The 18146-nt window shown below is 39.4% G+C and overlaps 1 protein-coding gene across 2 annotated transcripts in view; it reads left to right on the top strand.

Annotated features, from left to right (window-relative positions):
* Positions 1 to 15221, top strand: part of stpg2 (sperm-tail PG-rich repeat containing 2) — a 74124-nt gene extending 58903 nt beyond the window's left edge. For both annotated transcript variants that reach the window (XM_088076699.1, XM_042488988.2), the window contains 2 exons: positions 8623 to 8823; positions 9488 to 15221. In XM_088076699.1, coding sequence (XP_087932825.1) covers positions 8623 to 8790 — 168 coding nt within the window. In that variant the 3' untranslated portion in view covers positions 8791 to 8823; positions 9488 to 15221. The remainder of the gene's footprint in view (positions 1 to 8622; positions 8824 to 9487) is intronic.
* Positions 15222 to 18146: the final 2925 nt, after the last annotated feature.

Here is an 18146-nt window from a genome sequence, read left to right as displayed (position 1 = left end):
GCTGTCTCTGTGTGGATTTATGTCCTTAGCTTTACGTCTCTTCTCCTCTGCGGTTCACTGTCTTACAGAAAAATAAGCTCAGTGGAAGTTCACCTCCATGTATGAAGTTTATCTAATTCTAGTTCTCTTTCCAGAATCAACAGTCTGTGTCTCTCTCATCCATTTTTCCTCCTGCAAATTGCATCAGAAATTAGCAAGGCAACGTGTTTTGATTGATTTCCGTCTTAGTTCAGGAACATGTGAGAATTTGTGTTCATGCTGGATTTGATTGTTCGAACATGAGGTTTCATCAGGTTTCAGCTCACCTGAAATTCACCTCGCTCTTATGAAGTTCACTCGTCTGCCGCTCTCTCTTCTGCAGAGCTTACATCCTTGTGCCTACATCTCTCCATTATCTCCTCCATCATCTGTAGTTTGTATGTTTTCATTTCATCTGTACAATGTTTATGATAGTCTGCCATTTCTGTTTTGATACAGGAACATGAGAGATATGTGCTCAGTTCAAATTGTGCTTCTTTCTGACCGACAAGAGATAAGGATCCTACATGTGTATGATAATGATAGCAAACATATTTCCAAGTCTTTGTGCGTTTTGAATATCTTGCCATTAAACAGCCTGTCCCATTGTGTGAGTGTGGCAGTGTGTATCACTTTGTAAGTACTAAACCTCAGTAATGTAGGCAGAATGCAGTGCGTATTTTTTTCCATATACATTTTTAAAACCTCTATCTTCCTACGTAGATGTATGCTTGTAGTTGTTATTTCATCACCATATGCTGTGCTTTTCCTCTCTTTATCTGCTCTACATGTCCCTCTCTGCCTCTCACTGTCTCTCTGCTCCATTTTTCTCTGCTATAAGGGGAAACTGTAGCTGTGGGAATTTTTCCAATGACAGTAGCTAGTAAAACTGTTGAAGTATCTCCTACAAAGCTTCTCTCTGCTCTTCTCCTCTCCTGTCCTCTCCTCTCCCATGGTATGTGAAGGTAAAATAATTATTCAACTTAGGCATTAAATTAAAAGTAAAATCAATATTCTCCATTTTGGCTTGTTAAGTGTTTGTCTGCAGCCACTTTAGTCAAGAGAGGAGAGTTAATGCTGGGAGATAATTGCCTCAAAGTAAAAATGGGTTAGTTTTTGGAATTGAGCTAATAACAATGCTGCCTGCTGCAGAACTGAATTGCAGATGAATAACTAAGGCCCTGGCTTCTGGGTTTAACTCTATTAGCCGACCGGGGGCTCTCTGTGTGGAGCTGCATGCTCCTCCCGTCCTTAAAAGGGCTTCATCTGAGTGCTGAGTGTTTCCTCCCATAGTGCAAAGACATGCAAGTTTTGCGAACTGGAAATTGCTTGTAGGTGTGAATGGTTGTCTGCTTCAATATGTCAGCTCTTTGATAGACTGGCTACCTGCCCAGTTTCCCCAGTGTGAGTCTGAAGAGGCCTCAGCTTATCAACGGGATAAGTGTGTATTCTGTAAATTATGGTTGGATGGAGAAACTCATCTTGCAAACCCACCAATGAAATTGGGAACTACAAATGGCAGCACAAATGTCTATACCAATGTGGCGTCTAAGGGATAATCACATAACTATGTCTTGCACTTTCATAAAGTTTGGGGGCTATCGAAAAACAAGTTCCACAAGTTTAAAGAGAATGTGGTCAAAATTGAGTAGTAGTGTCTGAGATGTCCTGAACGGTGTGGCTATCACCTAGTGGTTCCCTGCAAATTCGACATTACAAGGTGTTCAGCCATGTTAAGTAAGATTCTAGCCTGAAGGGAGCAAAGAAAATGCTCAGTTCAAAGTGAACTGTATAGGGAAGAAGTAGACAACAGTTTATCAGTTTGCCAGAAGTTGACAAGCAAGATTAGCGATCAGTCATTGCACTTCACTGGAGGTGTTGAAAAAAAGAAGAATTAAAAGCAGCTGAAAGCAGCAGCGTTGTTTAACACAACCAAATTCCAGTAAAAATGTTTGTTTTTCCATTGCTAAACACAGTTAGTTTACAGTAAAAGTTCTACAAATGAAATGATTACTTTTGCCTACATAGTTTTTTTGGTAATTCATATTGGTGTGTGAATAGGCTAAGAAAAATCTGATAGTTTTGTATAGCTCTGTCCTAATTCATAGTAAAACTTGGGGTGATAAGATAGTTGTCAATGAAACTGTAGATTTTGTAAAAAAAAAAAAATTAAATCCCATTTCAACACAAGTTAATAGAATAAGTTATGTAAAGGTATACATTTTTATTTGAATACAAATTTAACACTGTATTTCAGTAGTGTAAAATTTCCACAGTAATAGTAACAGGTATCTGATGTGTTTACACTTGCAGAGTATATCACTGAGGAAGGGATGTCTGCACTGGTGAAGTTTCAGGGTGTTTAAAATGGAGGAATTTTGTAAAGGGAAGTTCCCTTAACAGCCATTCCCTGGACAAGGAGTAGGGAGTACTGTCCATGTACTCTTAGGAACAAAACTCTGCTCAGAGCTTTCTGTAGGGCATTTAACGTCTCAAGCTGACACCTGCCAACAGAAGCACTACGAACACTATAGCTTTCTGTGACTAGTGTTCAGATTCAGATTTTGAGTTCATACATGTACAAAGACCTTCATACAAAGAAAGATTTTGTGACTGAAGGCTTTACAGAGGCTGATGCCTTACTTTGTGTGTCACGGCATGACTCAATTTAGCTTTAGGAGGTTCAGTTCTCTTTTTTTTCAGTGGAATACATGTCTAAGCTCATGTCTCAGTAATTAGCTGTGTGACTGAATCTATATGACACCACAGGCCATACAGAGTTAAAGATGGTGTGAAGTGGTGCAGAGAGGAAGAGAGGTTATAGAGTGTTGAAGACAAGCAGGCAGAGAGAGCGGGATGAGAGCGATGAAGGCAATGAGGCAGGGAGGGATGAGAGAGAAAGGAGAGACAGGGACAGAGGTGAGACGGCGATGAAATGTGGTGGAGAAGTGTTGAGAAAGAGGAGCAGAGAGACAGACAGCAGCCAATCGAGCAGCTGGAGAGGGTAGTTAAATTCAACAGCTGAATATGTGTTTTGAGGGGCTGCAATCTGAAGCAGACGGCCAAGTAATGGAATAGTAGCTGTCGTTCATATCGCTTCGTATATACTTCCATCCATACATGTTCTTGTAATGTAACAACGCTATCTACTTGAGCAGCATTAGGTCACACTGAGGACTCATTTAGTGTTTCCATTAAATGCACCATGTGAGTCACCTGCTTCAGAAATGTAGGCTCGATTACCTTTATCGCACACAACACTGCTCTCATTGGTTGGGCTTAATTTAACCGAGACAGGGTAGAACACAGGAATATAAAAAGACACGGGAGCAGACGTCAAGCAGAAACAAATATTAATTAAATGCTGTGATCTTTGCAGATATGTAAATCTGCAAAGCGCAGAGCACATACAGAGCTAAAAAGAAGAAGCTCAAGTTAATGTGATTTTCATTATGAGTCGGAACAGAAGGTGTCCTTAACACAACTGCTATTTCATCAAACCATCCTCAGGGTGTTTATGTACATGTGCTTTTTCTGTGTGAGAGTTTTTATAGCTGTTCTTTAAAGCTTCTAAATGGGAAGCAACGCCACCTGATAAAATCTCATCATTTTGTCAGCATTTTCATCATGTTGTGAGCAATTTTGTCTGATGAAGGTGGTGAGGTAATCATTCTAATTTTTAAATGCAAAAGTATTTCCCCATTGCTGCATTTCCATCCATCACACCCACTCTGCACAAACTTTCTGTGTGTTTACTGTGTGTTTGGAGAGTCGGAAACTCAAACTTATTACATTATACAATGTGCGTGTGTGTGTGTGTGTGTGTGTCCAGCAGGAAAAATAAGTAAATAAATAATTATGGGTGTATGGTTGATCTCAGTTGAAATTTCATGCCAAAGTTAAAGGAAATCTCTGGAATTTGCCAATCTGGCCTATTTCCCAGAAGTGTGGCCTTTGTTACTCTATGGGTCATGCTATTTTTGCACTCACCACCTCTGTTGTAGAGAATCAGGGAAACAAGGACTTGTGCACATCGGACTAGGCTCCCCGAGCCTTCTCCAACTTTACAAATGATTTTTAACATGAATCATTTCAAACTTGTTTCTGAGTCAGACTGAAAGTAAACACAGAACGTCGCTCACTGGAATAACCAGCCTGTTCTCACTTGCAACTCATCAAATAGACCCACTTTGACAGTGATCTCCGCACCAGATAATGATGTACAGAGGCACCGTTGGCAGCTGTATGATAGGCACCAGGCAGCAGCAGTTATGGCAGTTTGTAATGCCCCGAATGACTACCATACACAAGAGTGAGAGAGTCTGTATGGCGTGGGAGGGAGAGGTGGTGGATTGGTCAAACAAAGTCTGGACTTTCATCCTGGAGCCTGCTGTTAATTTCCCATGTGAAACCAGAAGTCGAGTTATTCTAACAGGAATGCAGTGCGTTGTGTGTGTAGCATGCAACGGTAGTGACGTATGTTACTTGACATTAATAACAATCGTACTTATTTTAAACCAAGCCATGATGGGGGTTTTTCTGAACCTAACCATAGTTTTGTTGTCTAAACTTAAGGAAGTAACTCTAAAATACAAAGTGTTTTAAGTTAATTGTAAGGGCCCATACACATGCCACGTCTTAAATCGCCTGGAAAATGCGAGGTCGGGTGCTATGTGCTGCTTTTGTGTCCGCTCTGTGCAACTGAGGTTGCTAAGCAACCATCAACAGCACTGCATCTTAGCCCTCTGACCAGAAATCCTGAGTGCAGAGATGATGTTCTTCCAGGTTACTTAAGTTTGTATGGGGCTGCAAATATAGTATGTGGGACAGATGTAAAGCTCACATTATCTCTGCATTAGAATGATCAACTTCTTCTCCTGGAATTTACGAAAGAAAGGAGAGGTATTTGCCACCATTGGTTGTTCCTCGTCACATGACATGCAGTGTGCACTGCTTCATTCCAAAAGTTAAACTCTATTTATCTCAGGGTATGACCGTTGCTCTGACAAAGCGGTGAAATTTTGGGTTAGGATAAGAATGAGTGTGAATAGCAATAATGATGAACCACATCACACAGGCATCTACATCTGGATCAACTGAACTAACTACCCTGCCATATTCCTTCCTGCACACCGCCTCATTTGGTGCATTTAAAGTTAGTGACCAGTAGCATATATTCAATGCACCCTTTTTGGCCACATAGTATTTAATCCATCATTACTCTGCTGCCACACTGCTCAACGAAAAGCCATGCTGTCATTGGCTACTTTTCATACAACATTTCAGAAGCCCCTCCTCCACCCCAGTACTCATTTGTAGGAAGAAAATAATTATCGTCAATCCCCATCTCCTGCTGTGCTGAGCTTGATGTTTGGGGAGTGACTAGGTCAGCCCTAAATGACAAACATCACAGAAGTGCATTGTGTACATAATAATCTATTCTACCTGTTTTGGCTGGCTTACCCGCTGATGAAAACAAACCATCAAACATCTGTGTCTAATAGCTTTTTTGATCATTCTCTCCCGAGTGATTGTTCTAATCAAATACTGCAAATCACTGATGTTAACATGTCCCTGGAAAGCAACCTTATGACCTTTTGGGTAGGTAGAGTTGTTAGGCGCAGTGTTCTGTAAACCATAAACACAATCTCTTCCTTATCAAGCAGTCTTATTTGCCTTTATCAAGCCACAACTTTCACATTCACATGGAATCAGGCAGATGGTTGACGTCAAAAGTACAACACCTTCTGGAGGGCACAGGAAAAACACACGGCAGGATGACTGAAGGAAACACACATGACAATATGTTGCGATGCTGGTTCTCTGCTGCTACTGCACTATAAATAACCCAACAGCGTTTTAATACTGCTCTAAATTAACAGTCCATCTCCACTGAGACTATGGCAGGACAAATTAGACTATGGCGGCCCGCCATGAAAAATTTCAGTATTTTTTACTTTGGATGGCAATGCTGTCTACTGTTACTGTTGCCAGTGTTCTTTGACGGCCTCACCAAATTCTAGGATCCTGCTCTCGTTTACTAAATGATAACCGGTTTGGTGTCTACCGTCTGCCTGGTTGCGTGTGGATGCAGCATTACACCAAGGTTGGAAATAAGCACTAACCACCAGCCAAATGCTGGTAAAATATATAATTGGCTGCTAGATTTCCTTCAACCACCAGCCAATAAAACAATGGTAATCTATTAATTGGCTGAGGTGTGAGGATGCTCTGTTTCTTTTTAGTGAAAATAAATGCATCTCCTTGTGTGTGCAAATTTCTGCATGCTCCAACAGAGAATTTGTGTCCTTTGTTTTTCCAGCATGTGCATAGTCAGAGGCTTGTGCTATTGTGACACGTACTGTATGTGTGTCGTGGGAAAGACTTTTCCTCCTTTGTGCTTGTATGCACACCTGTACACGTCTACACACTAACATCATCACCAACTCCCTGCACAGATCCCCTTTTCCCTCTCCCCTCTATGACCTAGTGAAACATCCCATAATCTCCCTCATTATTGCTATGCCGGTGATGTCGTCACTTCCAAGGGCTCTACCCCATCTCCCCGACCTCCTGGGCAACCCTGAGGGTGACCTGGAGTTGAACCCGCAACCCTTTTCCCATTAGGATCAATACTGAGATCTGAGCAGCCCAGCCAATGCACCTAAATCCTACTGCGGCAGCTCCGGCATACTGATGTGTGTTATGTGTGCTGGGAGGTTAGGGGGGAGGTGGGGGGAGAAAGAAAGAGAGAGAGAGGGAGACAGACAGAGCTTTTGTAACATAGTAGAGGCATATTCCTCAGGCAGTTTGAAGAGCTTGTAGGATCTTTTCTGTTTTTGATACGTTTTTGTTGTTGTTGTTTTTTTACTTGCTCCCCTCGGTAAGACCTGGGACAAACAGACTAGTGATTTGTGTGTGTTGCTGTGTGTTTGTGACATGTTACATTTGGTGAATTCAACCTTAATAACCACTCTTTACTGAAGCATAACAGAAGGAAATGTGTTTTGGTGTGAGTTATGTTTAAAGTTAGGGTTGTAATCAATAGTCATTTTTACTTAGAATAACAATCCACCCACATTTTCAGTTCACACCACAAATGTCCAACAGTACCAAGAGAAAAGAAATTTAAGTGTCTTTGGTCATGTGAATAAATCTGAGTAACCAGTAGCAGCTTGACATACTTAACATTACATAAACATGAACCCTTCGAAATTCACGTACGACTAAATGTTAAAACAGGAAGAGACTGTTTAGTTTGAGAGCGTTATGGCCCACGCATTGTGAGAGATCTGTCATGGATGCACATAAATGGACATATGACGATAAAAATGACGACCATACCTGCCCGAACTACTGCTAGGCTTCATTCTTCAAAAAGTTCTTTGTTTTTGTGGCTTGTCCATTTCTTGGAAGACACTATAAAGTTGTTTCACACGAGACTGCTGGCTTTAGTAAACAGGTTCATACTCTGGCGAGGGATACAGTTTATGTGAAGTTTTATTAGACGGTTGAATGCAGTAAAAAACAGGATGATTGGTGGAAAATGCTGTGAACTGTTGATTACTCCTGTTTTAAAGTCAAAGGACAACGACCCATCACTCTGCCCTCTGCACATCATACTGGCCTCCACATATTTTAAATGTATTCATGTATTCAGTTTTTTAAAAATATTTCTAAGCTTTTATTGCCACAGTGGTTTCCAACCTTTTTGTTTTAGGGACCCCTTTTCTATCATTGAGATACTGACATCCCCTGACTAAGTTATGGATATTTCATATTATATCCAATGCATAAAAATAACAGTAATGAACAACTAATAAACTGTACAGTTAACATAAATAGTAAACACAATAACTAAGTTTGTGTAACGAATGTTTTGAATATTGAGCAGATTATTTCCTGTAAATATTGCAGGAGAGATGAGTTTTCATGATATATTTAGACATTTTTTTTTAACAATTCTCTGTCTGTACTGTGTTTTTTCTTTTTAAATTTAACCATCATTTTTACATAATAGGCTTCTTTTTAAAAAGAAAATCAGTGTTTTTGTTCTACCTGGTGCTTGGGTATTTTCCTATTAGTTCTTTAGCTGTTTGAATTGTGAACTTTCTTAATAATAATTAAATGACAAATATATACAAAATAATATAGTTTTCTTCACAGGAATGAAGAAATTCTGCCTTATAGGCCTACTGTATATTCTTTTATGAAGTTGTTTTTTTACATCCCTTAAAATAAAGAAGGCTTGCAACCCCTCAAAGCTGTGGCAACCCGTATTTGGGTTGGTAATCCACGCCATAGAGTATGCCTTTTTAGACAGCAAAGTTTGTGCTTTTTAATTGAGAATGAATATTTCTCTATTCATACCTACTTTCATTGGCCTGTTTCATACTAAATATAAATAATAAATATAATAATAAATATCTAATTCTGTGCAAGGGTATAAAAAACAGTACTTGCATGTAATGTCATATGTAAAAAAACACAACACACTTTGTTTATATTTTTCTGACTTCATTTTTAACATTGACATTTCACATAAACATACTGTATCGCTCTCATTTTAGCTCCATCGTCTTTGTTCTGTTTGTGTCTCTGCAGTTGAGTCCAGGCATCATGAACACAGTACTGAAGGGCACCTTCAATGTGACGCTTAACAACCCTCTGGGTCCGTGCTGTTCCCCACATGTAGCCCCTGGCCTTTTAACAGCCCGCAAGACCATTAACACTGTTGCACCCAACACCTTCATCACCACGAGCACTTCTTAGAGCACTTTGTGGGTCAATGTTCAGAGGTGAAAGGTGAGTGGGGTAAAAGGTCAACTTTAAGGTCATCAAATTGTAATTCATAATCTGGGGAACGCTGATGTTTCATGAATATGTATTGTTCTATCCATTTCTGTTGAATGTATAATAGATAATGAGTGAGCTTATTTTCAATTATTGAATTGTAACATTATTAAGCTTATGAATGAAATGAACAAAGGTGTGGTCAGATCTAGACACTGCAGTAGTTAAATGTATTGAAATTTAAAAAAGGAGCTTCAGGAGGTTTTCTAAACAAGCTGTTTTTAGATGAGTTGTGATAATGACAATAATCACTGAAGCACTTTATAGCTCGTTTGAGTGTCTTTCTGTTGGCGATATTTCTACTCCCTGCCACTTTCTGAAAGCTCACTTAAGCAGTCTGTCCAATCTCTGTTTGTTTTGCCGTGCGTGTGTGTGTTTGTGTGTCTAAGCCCAAATTTGCTATCGAATAACAACACGCAGTGGATCCCTAGAGCTGTTGTTTTGGTAATAGTCTTCAGTATTTCAAGTGTTAGAAATTGCCCTCACAGTTAATTTCACAGTTAATTTACAAATTAGAGCAGCTAATAACTTGTGACTTTTTAAACTTAAAATGTATCGAAGCAAAATGCCGACTGATTAACTTATTTTCTCTTTTTTTTTTGTTTCCATCCTTCAGGCAGAAGTCTGGAGGAAAATGACTGCACTTTATTCTGTGTTACAAAGTAAAATACCTACAATGGAGCCTCCATCTACAGCTGATGCTTCCCTCATTCCTCACTTGCAGTAATGACAAGCTTGACACACTGATTCAGCTGTTTTGTAGATTGGTTCCCTATGTATAAACCACTTTGTTAATCAATAACAATTAAAAAGCTATTAGTATGAATGTCGCCTGAGGTCTTTTGAAAGCATGTTACTCTTTGAGAAGACATCTGGTCCATTGGGCGCTTTGTTTTCTTAAAGCAACAATCAAAAGATCCAATCTGACATAAATTAGACAAAGATTAAAAATGATGGGACAATTTACTTTATAGATTTAATTGTGCGGCTCGTATTAGCTTATGACAGGAAAGCTGGTTAAGTGGTAACATGGGATCATGTTCCTTAAGCCTAATTTGAACTCACACAATCTGCATCTTAACTTCTGCAGGCCAGGATTGTCAGAAATCATGTTTTATTTAATGACAATGAACCAGTGCATTAGACAATTAAAAAATGCTATTAGAATTTGAAAAAGCTCCATAGCTATACATTATTGCTTAGCATGCATAAATCATGAAGCCATTCATTATGTATATTTGTGCTGACGACCAGAGAAACAGGTGTGAAAGTCACATAGAAGACTCATAACTTACGGTGCAGTTTTGTTGTACACCGATCTGGTTTGCTCATTAATCACATTAGTCTCACCTTTACCCGGCAAACACTGGTCGGACAGTTACATCATATCCCTGGCCAAGAATGGTCCTGGTTGGACTGCAACATATGAATCATTTTGGCATGAAAAAGGCAAATGCATGCCAATTTTTTTTTAATTGATTTGTTTGGTTTTGAATTGGTTGTGATCAAACGGCCACTGTGACATCCACTGTGTAGTCCAAAGAGTTGTAATACTCAGCATCTATTTTTTAAATATATAAAACATGTTTATGCCATTTATGTTTAATCTACATGTGAATTACATTTTTCTCTTGTTGTTTTAAGCTTCTGGTGTTTATAAAAGACATTATTGTTTTCATCCAGCTATCTTTGATTGCACATGGGAGAAGTAGCCTTCAAGGCTTTTTTTTTTAAACAGAAATTTACTTATTGTTAAATGGATGGGTCAGGTGTGTTAGATAAAAGGGTAAGGCACAGGACTTCTGTCTTAAGAGTCTGGGGTTTGTGTCCCAGGTGGGGTTAAAGGTCTAGCCTGTAGGATTTAGTTGCATCTAGTTGTGAGGTTGGACAACCGATACTTCTTCAGTGTGCCATGTGTGCAGGAGAAATGCAGTGGCCGACCAAAAAATGTTAAAACACAAATAAGAACAAAGGAAAACATAGTTTTGAATATTATATTTCATTTCTGTCAGTAGATGCCCCTAACTCTTACATGCTGGACCTTTAATATGGTATATCAATGTTACTTAAACATTCAGGAAAAACATCCAGCTCACAGCCAGATTGCGTTGCGCTGCATTTTGGAACAGTTTTTTGGCCATTACATGACATCTTGATTGAACATTTAAACACGGGTCATTCAAGGTCTGAATGTTTGCTGGGTAGTTTTGCACTCACATGCTGCACAGCATACAAACACACATCCAACTGCATGTAAAAGTTCATTCTGCTTATAAATACAAACATGAGTTGTAGGTGCAATAGTCAGTGGCATTATTTGGTGCTTTAGACTTGGTTTTAACAGAGCATGCAGAGGAGAGATTTGATGTGTGACCACAGCATGAAATATTCAGTGTGCAGTGCTCTGATGCACCTATAAGAGGAGAGAGGCTGAAGAGTCCAGAAGAGAAGCGAGAGAAAAGTTTTGTAGAGTAGTGATGGAGGAAACTATGCCTTAAAGATCAGTTCGACCTTTTGGAACACTTATTTGCTTTCTTACAGATACTTAAAAGAGAGGATATAAAGAAGTTCCATAATTGTATGTTGTATATAGTAATGTTCTGTATAATGCGACCCATTTCTTATCTTATATGGTTGTTAGATATGAAGCTTCAGCCAGCAGCCTAATGGGGTGAGTCTCTGCTGATTTCCTGGCAACCTCACAGTGATGACTGTTGCCTGCCAAGAAACAGTCCGGCACATATGTAAAACCACAACTTGGCATTTTTACAGTTAAGTTTTTGTGCAGATTAAAGAAACATTACATAAATGTGTTAATTAGCGAGCTTTTGAGGTGCTGGCTGGTTGATTCTGTTCCTTTCAGACAGAGCCAGGCTAGCTTTTTCCCTGTTTCCAGTCTTTATGCTAAATTAAGACAACTTTCTGCTGGCATGGACGGATTATAAGACAGTGGGCCCCTGGACACAGATATGCTGAGGACCCCACTACTTCTCCTACTGAGGAGCTAGACACACAGACTTTGTGGTGGATTCACATCTTTTTTGTTGTTGTCTCTCTAGTTGTTATGCATCTTTTGTGGATTTGTGTCTCTTCAGCTGGTTTTCACTCTGCTCCTAAAATACTGCCACTTTAGTAGTGGATGTTGGCATCAGACACTGATGCACAAAGGCACCCTTTGCAGCAGTATGATGCGCATGGGGTGGTGACAGTTTGTGATACTGCCGGCAAGCACAAGACAGTTTGTAATAGACGTGGATGGGTTAACAAAACCAAACTTCCACTCAAGAGCCAAGTGTTCATTTCTGCAGTGAAACCAAAAGTCAGTGGAGTTATTTTCATAACAATGTAGTGTGCTAGTATGTGCAGCATGCTACACGTGTAACAAATGTCAAACCATGGTGTTTTCCTAAACCTAACCTCAGACTTTTGTTGCCCAAACTGACAAACGTAAACCTAAAAATGTAGTGTCTTGCGTACGTTGTAAGTTTATTTTTAAAAAGACTGTATGCATGTAATGAGGAGAAACTGTACATTTCCTGTTAAAATTAAAATATAAGACCCAATGTATGTAAATTGAAATGCATTCCAAAATGAACATCCAAAACTAGCCCATCATATTTTGACGTGTAAATCCACTGACAAATTGGAAGAATTTGACAAGTTTGGATTAGAGCAGGTTGGTCTCTTTGTGGTAGTTTTGTTTGGTCATTTTGTCTCTTCTTCTGGTTTTATTTTATGTGTTTTTTTAGTCATTTTGAGCCTTGTCCTGGTTTGTACTTGTTAATTTGAGTGACCTTTTGTAGATGAAGGCCAGGCCCCTGTATCGCTCCCCCCCGGACACTTTGGGCCCCTGTGTCTGAGCCTTTTGTGCCCGTTCAGTAATCCATCCATGGCTGCTGGCTGCTTCATGTTTAAGTACCACACAAACATGAGGGTGGTGTCAAATCTCCAATTTAACTCTTGCACTGAAATCAGCGTTTAGCTTAACATTTATGTCTTTTTGGCCATCCTTCACTATTTGACTATCACTGACCTTGTGCATCTGGCACCAGAGAGGCAGTGATGGCTGGCTGTGACAAGGTGATGCGGGCGGATCAGCGTGTCAGATAAACCACTTTTACTGGCTGTTACTACTGGAGAGCGTAGATTTATGCTCCTCTTCTCTGCTGATCACTCACCGTAAATCTGCTATTCATGGCTGTGTGTGTATGTGTGTTTTACCATCCCTTAAAGACAAGTGTTTAAGCATCAACAGAAGATGCACAGATGACACCGTGCAGGTAGATCTTGTTGTTTGTGGTCATATCTGATCTGAAATGACCTTTCCAATTGAAAGCCCCCTCCTTACCTCCTGTGTTGGATCCCTCCTTGTCCTGCTGTGTTCAAAATGTCTCTTAGAGCATCCAGAGTAACAGGTTCAACAGAGCACCATGTCTCTGATTGTTCCTGTGGGCCTTTTAGCCTAATGAGGTGTTTACCCCCTATCATTATTCAGCTGGGAGTGGAGCAGAGGGAGAGGGAGGGGGAGAAAGGGAAGGGGTAGAGAGCGGATGGTGAGATATAGAGCAAAATGGAGACAGGAAAAAGCAAGGAATAAAAGAGGTGAAGGAAAAAGGCAAGTTGGGAGATGAAGAAAAATTAGAGATTGTATATGGGCAGAGGAAAAATCAGAGTTGAAAGAAAACGAGAGACAGAGGAGGAAAGAAAAGGCAGAGAGGAAGGAGAAAGAGCCTGGTGTTATTTATGCCTCCCTCGGCACTCGTCTTTACCTTTTTTTTCCCCACGAGCTGTTTTACATCGGCGATCTAATTAAATCAAATAAATCACAGCGCGCGCACACACCCACCCACACACAAGTACTCACACACAGCCACAACAGCCCCTCGTGATTCTGGGATTGTGAACATCTCCTCCCCCGTCCCCCTTCCACCCGAGATTGAATAAATCTCGATTATGGTGCATTACACGGCACATCATTCATGTTGTTTATAGGTCTAAAATATGCAAACAGACCAGGGGCATAAAAGTGATCGATGCTCAAATGGGCTCCTTTTTCTGTTCTGTTCTCATCTCTCACGCAGCACCGAGCTCCGTCACTTGCAGATGTCTTATGTGGGATAGAGACATATTGTATTGTGTCCTTACATTGTCCCCTCATGATGGCCATTTTCATTGTCTTTGTGCCCAGGCATCCAAAAGGCATTTTTATTACCCTAATTCACTAAAGCACTCTGTCTCTGCTGTTAAGCCATTATTAAATCTAATTAGCTCTGCCAAACCTTGAAGCGGTCCCTGAGAGATCTCTTGATAATTGTAAAACAGAGGTAAGCTGATCAGTGGTTTTATCGGTTACAGTGGTACTCTAATACACAAAACACATGCAGGACAACCAGCAGCTGCTAAAGCTGCAGTCTCTGTCTAAGGAAACGGCCGCTTCTGGAAGATTATTGTTTGGGCATATGTTGTCCAAATATGTTGTTAGCAAATGTATAACTTTTTTGGCCAAACCAAGCATGAAATTAATATTCACAATCCAAGATAAAAAAAGGATTTCATCATTTCAACTGTTGGAAAAAGACAGAAACACCTAGCTTCCTATAAATATGAAATGTTTTTTTATTATTTAAATTATTTTGTCACAATTGTTTCTGTAAAAGTCCTTGATTATTGTATTCCTATTAGAGTTTTCAGTGGATTGTACACAGTTGGCACTTATTTGAAATGATGCAGTGTTTTTTAAATTGCTTACCCTGACATCACTTAAATGCAGAGTACCTCCCAAAGCCATGCATTTTCAGCGCAAGAAAAAACATTAGTATTGGAGTCTGGCTTTGAAGAGAGCATAGATACATTTCACTTTCAGATCAGTCTTAAATAGTAACGTTTTAGTGGAAACGTGTGTGATCAAAATGAAAGGGCCTGACCTTCACCTAAAAAGTATTAACATGTGCTGACCAAGAAGATACTTAAAATGACTACAAAGACACGAAAAAGATACAAAATAACGCAAAATGACAATAGAGAGATGCGGAAAGCTGCAAAAGACAATGAGACTCACAACAATGACAAAGAGCGACAAAACAGCCAAGAAAAGACACAGAATGATGACAAAGAGATGTAAAATGACCATAAAGAGATGCAAAACAACTACAAAAAGAGATGCAAAACAACCATAGACACAAAAAAAACCTTCAAAGAAACAAATAATTACCACACATAAAAGTTCAAATGCAGATACAGGTGCAAATGACTATAAAGACAAAACAACAAAAAGAGTCAAACCATTGTTCATGATGTGCATATGGAGGTGCTGAGAATATAACACAATGAATGAGACTTGGATTACACTGCATCAGTTGTGTGAGAGTTTGTAAACGGATGTTTGATGGTATTGCTGTTATTAAAAGCGGTCCCCAGTCAATCAATAAATCAATGTGTTTGCTGTTTTCTGTGGTGGCATCAGATACAAAGTTTTCTTCACAAATTTAAGATAACACAGCATGACTAACTGGTTAACAGATGGTCATTTTGTCTGTAATTTATTCCTTAGGAGTCGTTGAGGAGACTTTTAACTGTAAGCAGTATGAGCCTTGTCTACCTTTAAATCTAGAGAATATGAAAATGGTCTTCATAGATTTTTTAGTATGTATGGTTCCTCATGTGACTCCTCTGCACGTTAAAACTCTAAAAACATGTCTACTCATTTCAGCAGAATTGTAAAGATGCCTTCGATGCTGAAGCGAGGAGCATGGGGCGGCTGCTCAGATGTGCACAAACCTCATCAAGATGAAGATGGAAACAGTATATTTTGTTGTATTTTTGATGCATCTGTGTGTGTTTGGAATGCACTTAACATGCACACGTACCATGGGATATTCTGCAGGAGGGGTTTACATGGTGATGACTTTGTTACACTGTGAATCGGTAAATGACAATTTTTCAGCTGCATGTACAGTATGTTGAAGTAGAGAAAGTCATTGGTGAAACTTAGCGGAGGTGAAACTAGTTTCATCAATCCTCTCCTGACCTTTACAGCCCTTTTTGTCAATACATGTAAATGTAAAGTGCTATATTTAGCCACAATCATCTTGAGATGACAGCTTCACGCTCGCAAACACAGCTTGGTGAGAGCCAGATTAGCCCGTGTCTGTAATTAAAGGAGATGTACAGTAGTGTAAGAGAATCAATGTGGAGGTTAACAGCTGCTGACAAGGGCAGAAGAGACAGCGAGGCTTCATTTAGATACAGCGAGAAGAACGAGACAGGGTTACAATCAGTGGCAGTCTCTTCTGAACTCCTCCTTACATCTATCCACCTTTAGGCCTGCAGCTGCCGTAGATAATTCTTTCCTTGATGTAGTGCACGAGGGCATTATGGGTATGCCACGATTTGGTGCATGTCAGGCAGCTGTTTAAAACTTCTGCTGAAATTATATTTATCAAACAATTACTCCGGTCATTGAGAGTAAAGGTTTTAGAATTCACGCAGCTTTGTTGTATATTTAAGATGAAGCAATTTAAAGAGTAACTTCAGTATTTTTCACCCTGGACACTGTTTTCCCATGTTTTTGTATCTAAGTGAGTAATGGGAACACATTTTTAAAAATGCTCCAGTATTGAGAGAGAGTTGAATGTAATCTCTGAAGGCAACTGAGCACCATCAACATATGTCCACTTTCTGTCATTATGTGCACTATGTGCATTGTCTTGTTTTTCTTACCTGTTTGTTGTTGTTGAGCGGAGCACTGTTACGAACAGAATTTCCCTTGGGATGAATAAAGTATTCTGATTCTGATTCTGATTCTAAAAGTGCTTGTTTATGCCACTGACAGGCTCAGATTATTATCTGAAGCGTCTGACAACATTATGGAAAGATCCTTACAGAGACAAACCTATTGTAAAAGGTTAAGATCTTTTTTGTTTAATCAGAAACAGCCCCAAAACTGACATCGCCAAACCCACCAGACTCCATTTAAATAAACAGTCATTTTAGCATGTACAGAGCCAGCATATTTTCACATCTAACTGGGTAAGTTAAGGGTTTATTTCAGTCAAACCAGAGTTGGTCATTGTTGGAACAGTGAAAAGGCAAACCAAAACAGCTTTTGTGAGTTTAACTGCACCTCTGTTGTCTTTGAATGAAATCTGTTTTATGATGATAAAATTATTGTTTACATAAACAGAGTCTGGTGGGTTTGGCAATAATGATTTGGGGCTTTTCCTGGTTAAACAAAAAGGATCTTACTCTTAAATAATCAGGTTGACCCTTGTAGTGACTCTTCCATAATGTTGTCAGACACTTTTAGTAAGAACTTAAGCCTGTCAAAGTCAAAAACATGCTCTTTTAGCAGTCGTACATTAACGGTGGGATATTGCCCGAGTGGTTACATTGCTTGGTTTGATGCTTGTGACGACGGTGGTCTCACTGAATACTGGCAAAATTTCAAAAATTGTTGTCTCCATTAGTTACACCAAAACATCAGAAAATAGTGTCCATGGTTAAAATATACAAAAGTTACCCTTTAAATATGGCTTCTTCTTGACTCTTTTATGTAACTATAATGTCCTGGTTTGATTTAGACCTTTTGTTGCTTCTTGTGTTTCCTGTCATCGTGTACCATCATCTGACGGAAACAAAATCTTATTCTTTTTTATCAAAATGTTGTTGTTGCAGAAACATTGAGCAATCTTCTGATTAATTAAAAAGTTACAAATCTAAACATATTTCACACGCTGCTAAACACTAGCAAGCCAAAGAGCTCAATTTAAAAAAAATAAATATATTTTATACACTTGGCTGCACTTTCTCCTCCCCTCTCAAAAACACACACGCCCGCACACATGCACGCACACACAGCATCATCATTATCATCATCATCGTCATCATCATCATCATCTTTGAATCATTTCATCCAAACGTTTTCTTTTTTGCTTTCACACATGCTCTCCCCCCACCGCTCCCCGTCTCACTTCACTTTCCAGCACAGCTGCAAGTTACTGATACATTATTAAACACTTGTCTTGAGACAAACTGTTTCCCTCATTTGGAAGTTTTTAACTCTTGTGCAATACATTTTGTTTGCTGACCTTAGAATTTGAGGTGATTTCAGAAGACTGAAACTGTATTTTTCATTTTTTTTTTCTCCAACACTGTACCACAGAGGGGACACATCCATCATGGACACTCTGATAGGCAAATATAGAAGGCAATAAGAGTTTACAGTAGTCAGAGTTATTACTCATTTTCCCTTCAATTTCATCCAGGAAAAGCTAAGA

Source organism: Plectropomus leopardus, chromosome 4, assembly GCF_026936395.1.
Source record: "Plectropomus leopardus strain MGB_pleo_1.0 chromosome 4, ASM2693639v1, whole genome shotgun sequence".
NCBI lineage: Eukaryota > Metazoa > Chordata > Actinopteri > Perciformes > Serranidae > Plectropomus > Plectropomus leopardus.
Note: the sequence above shows the minus strand (reverse complement) of the source record. Positions and strands in the feature narration are given on the sequence as shown.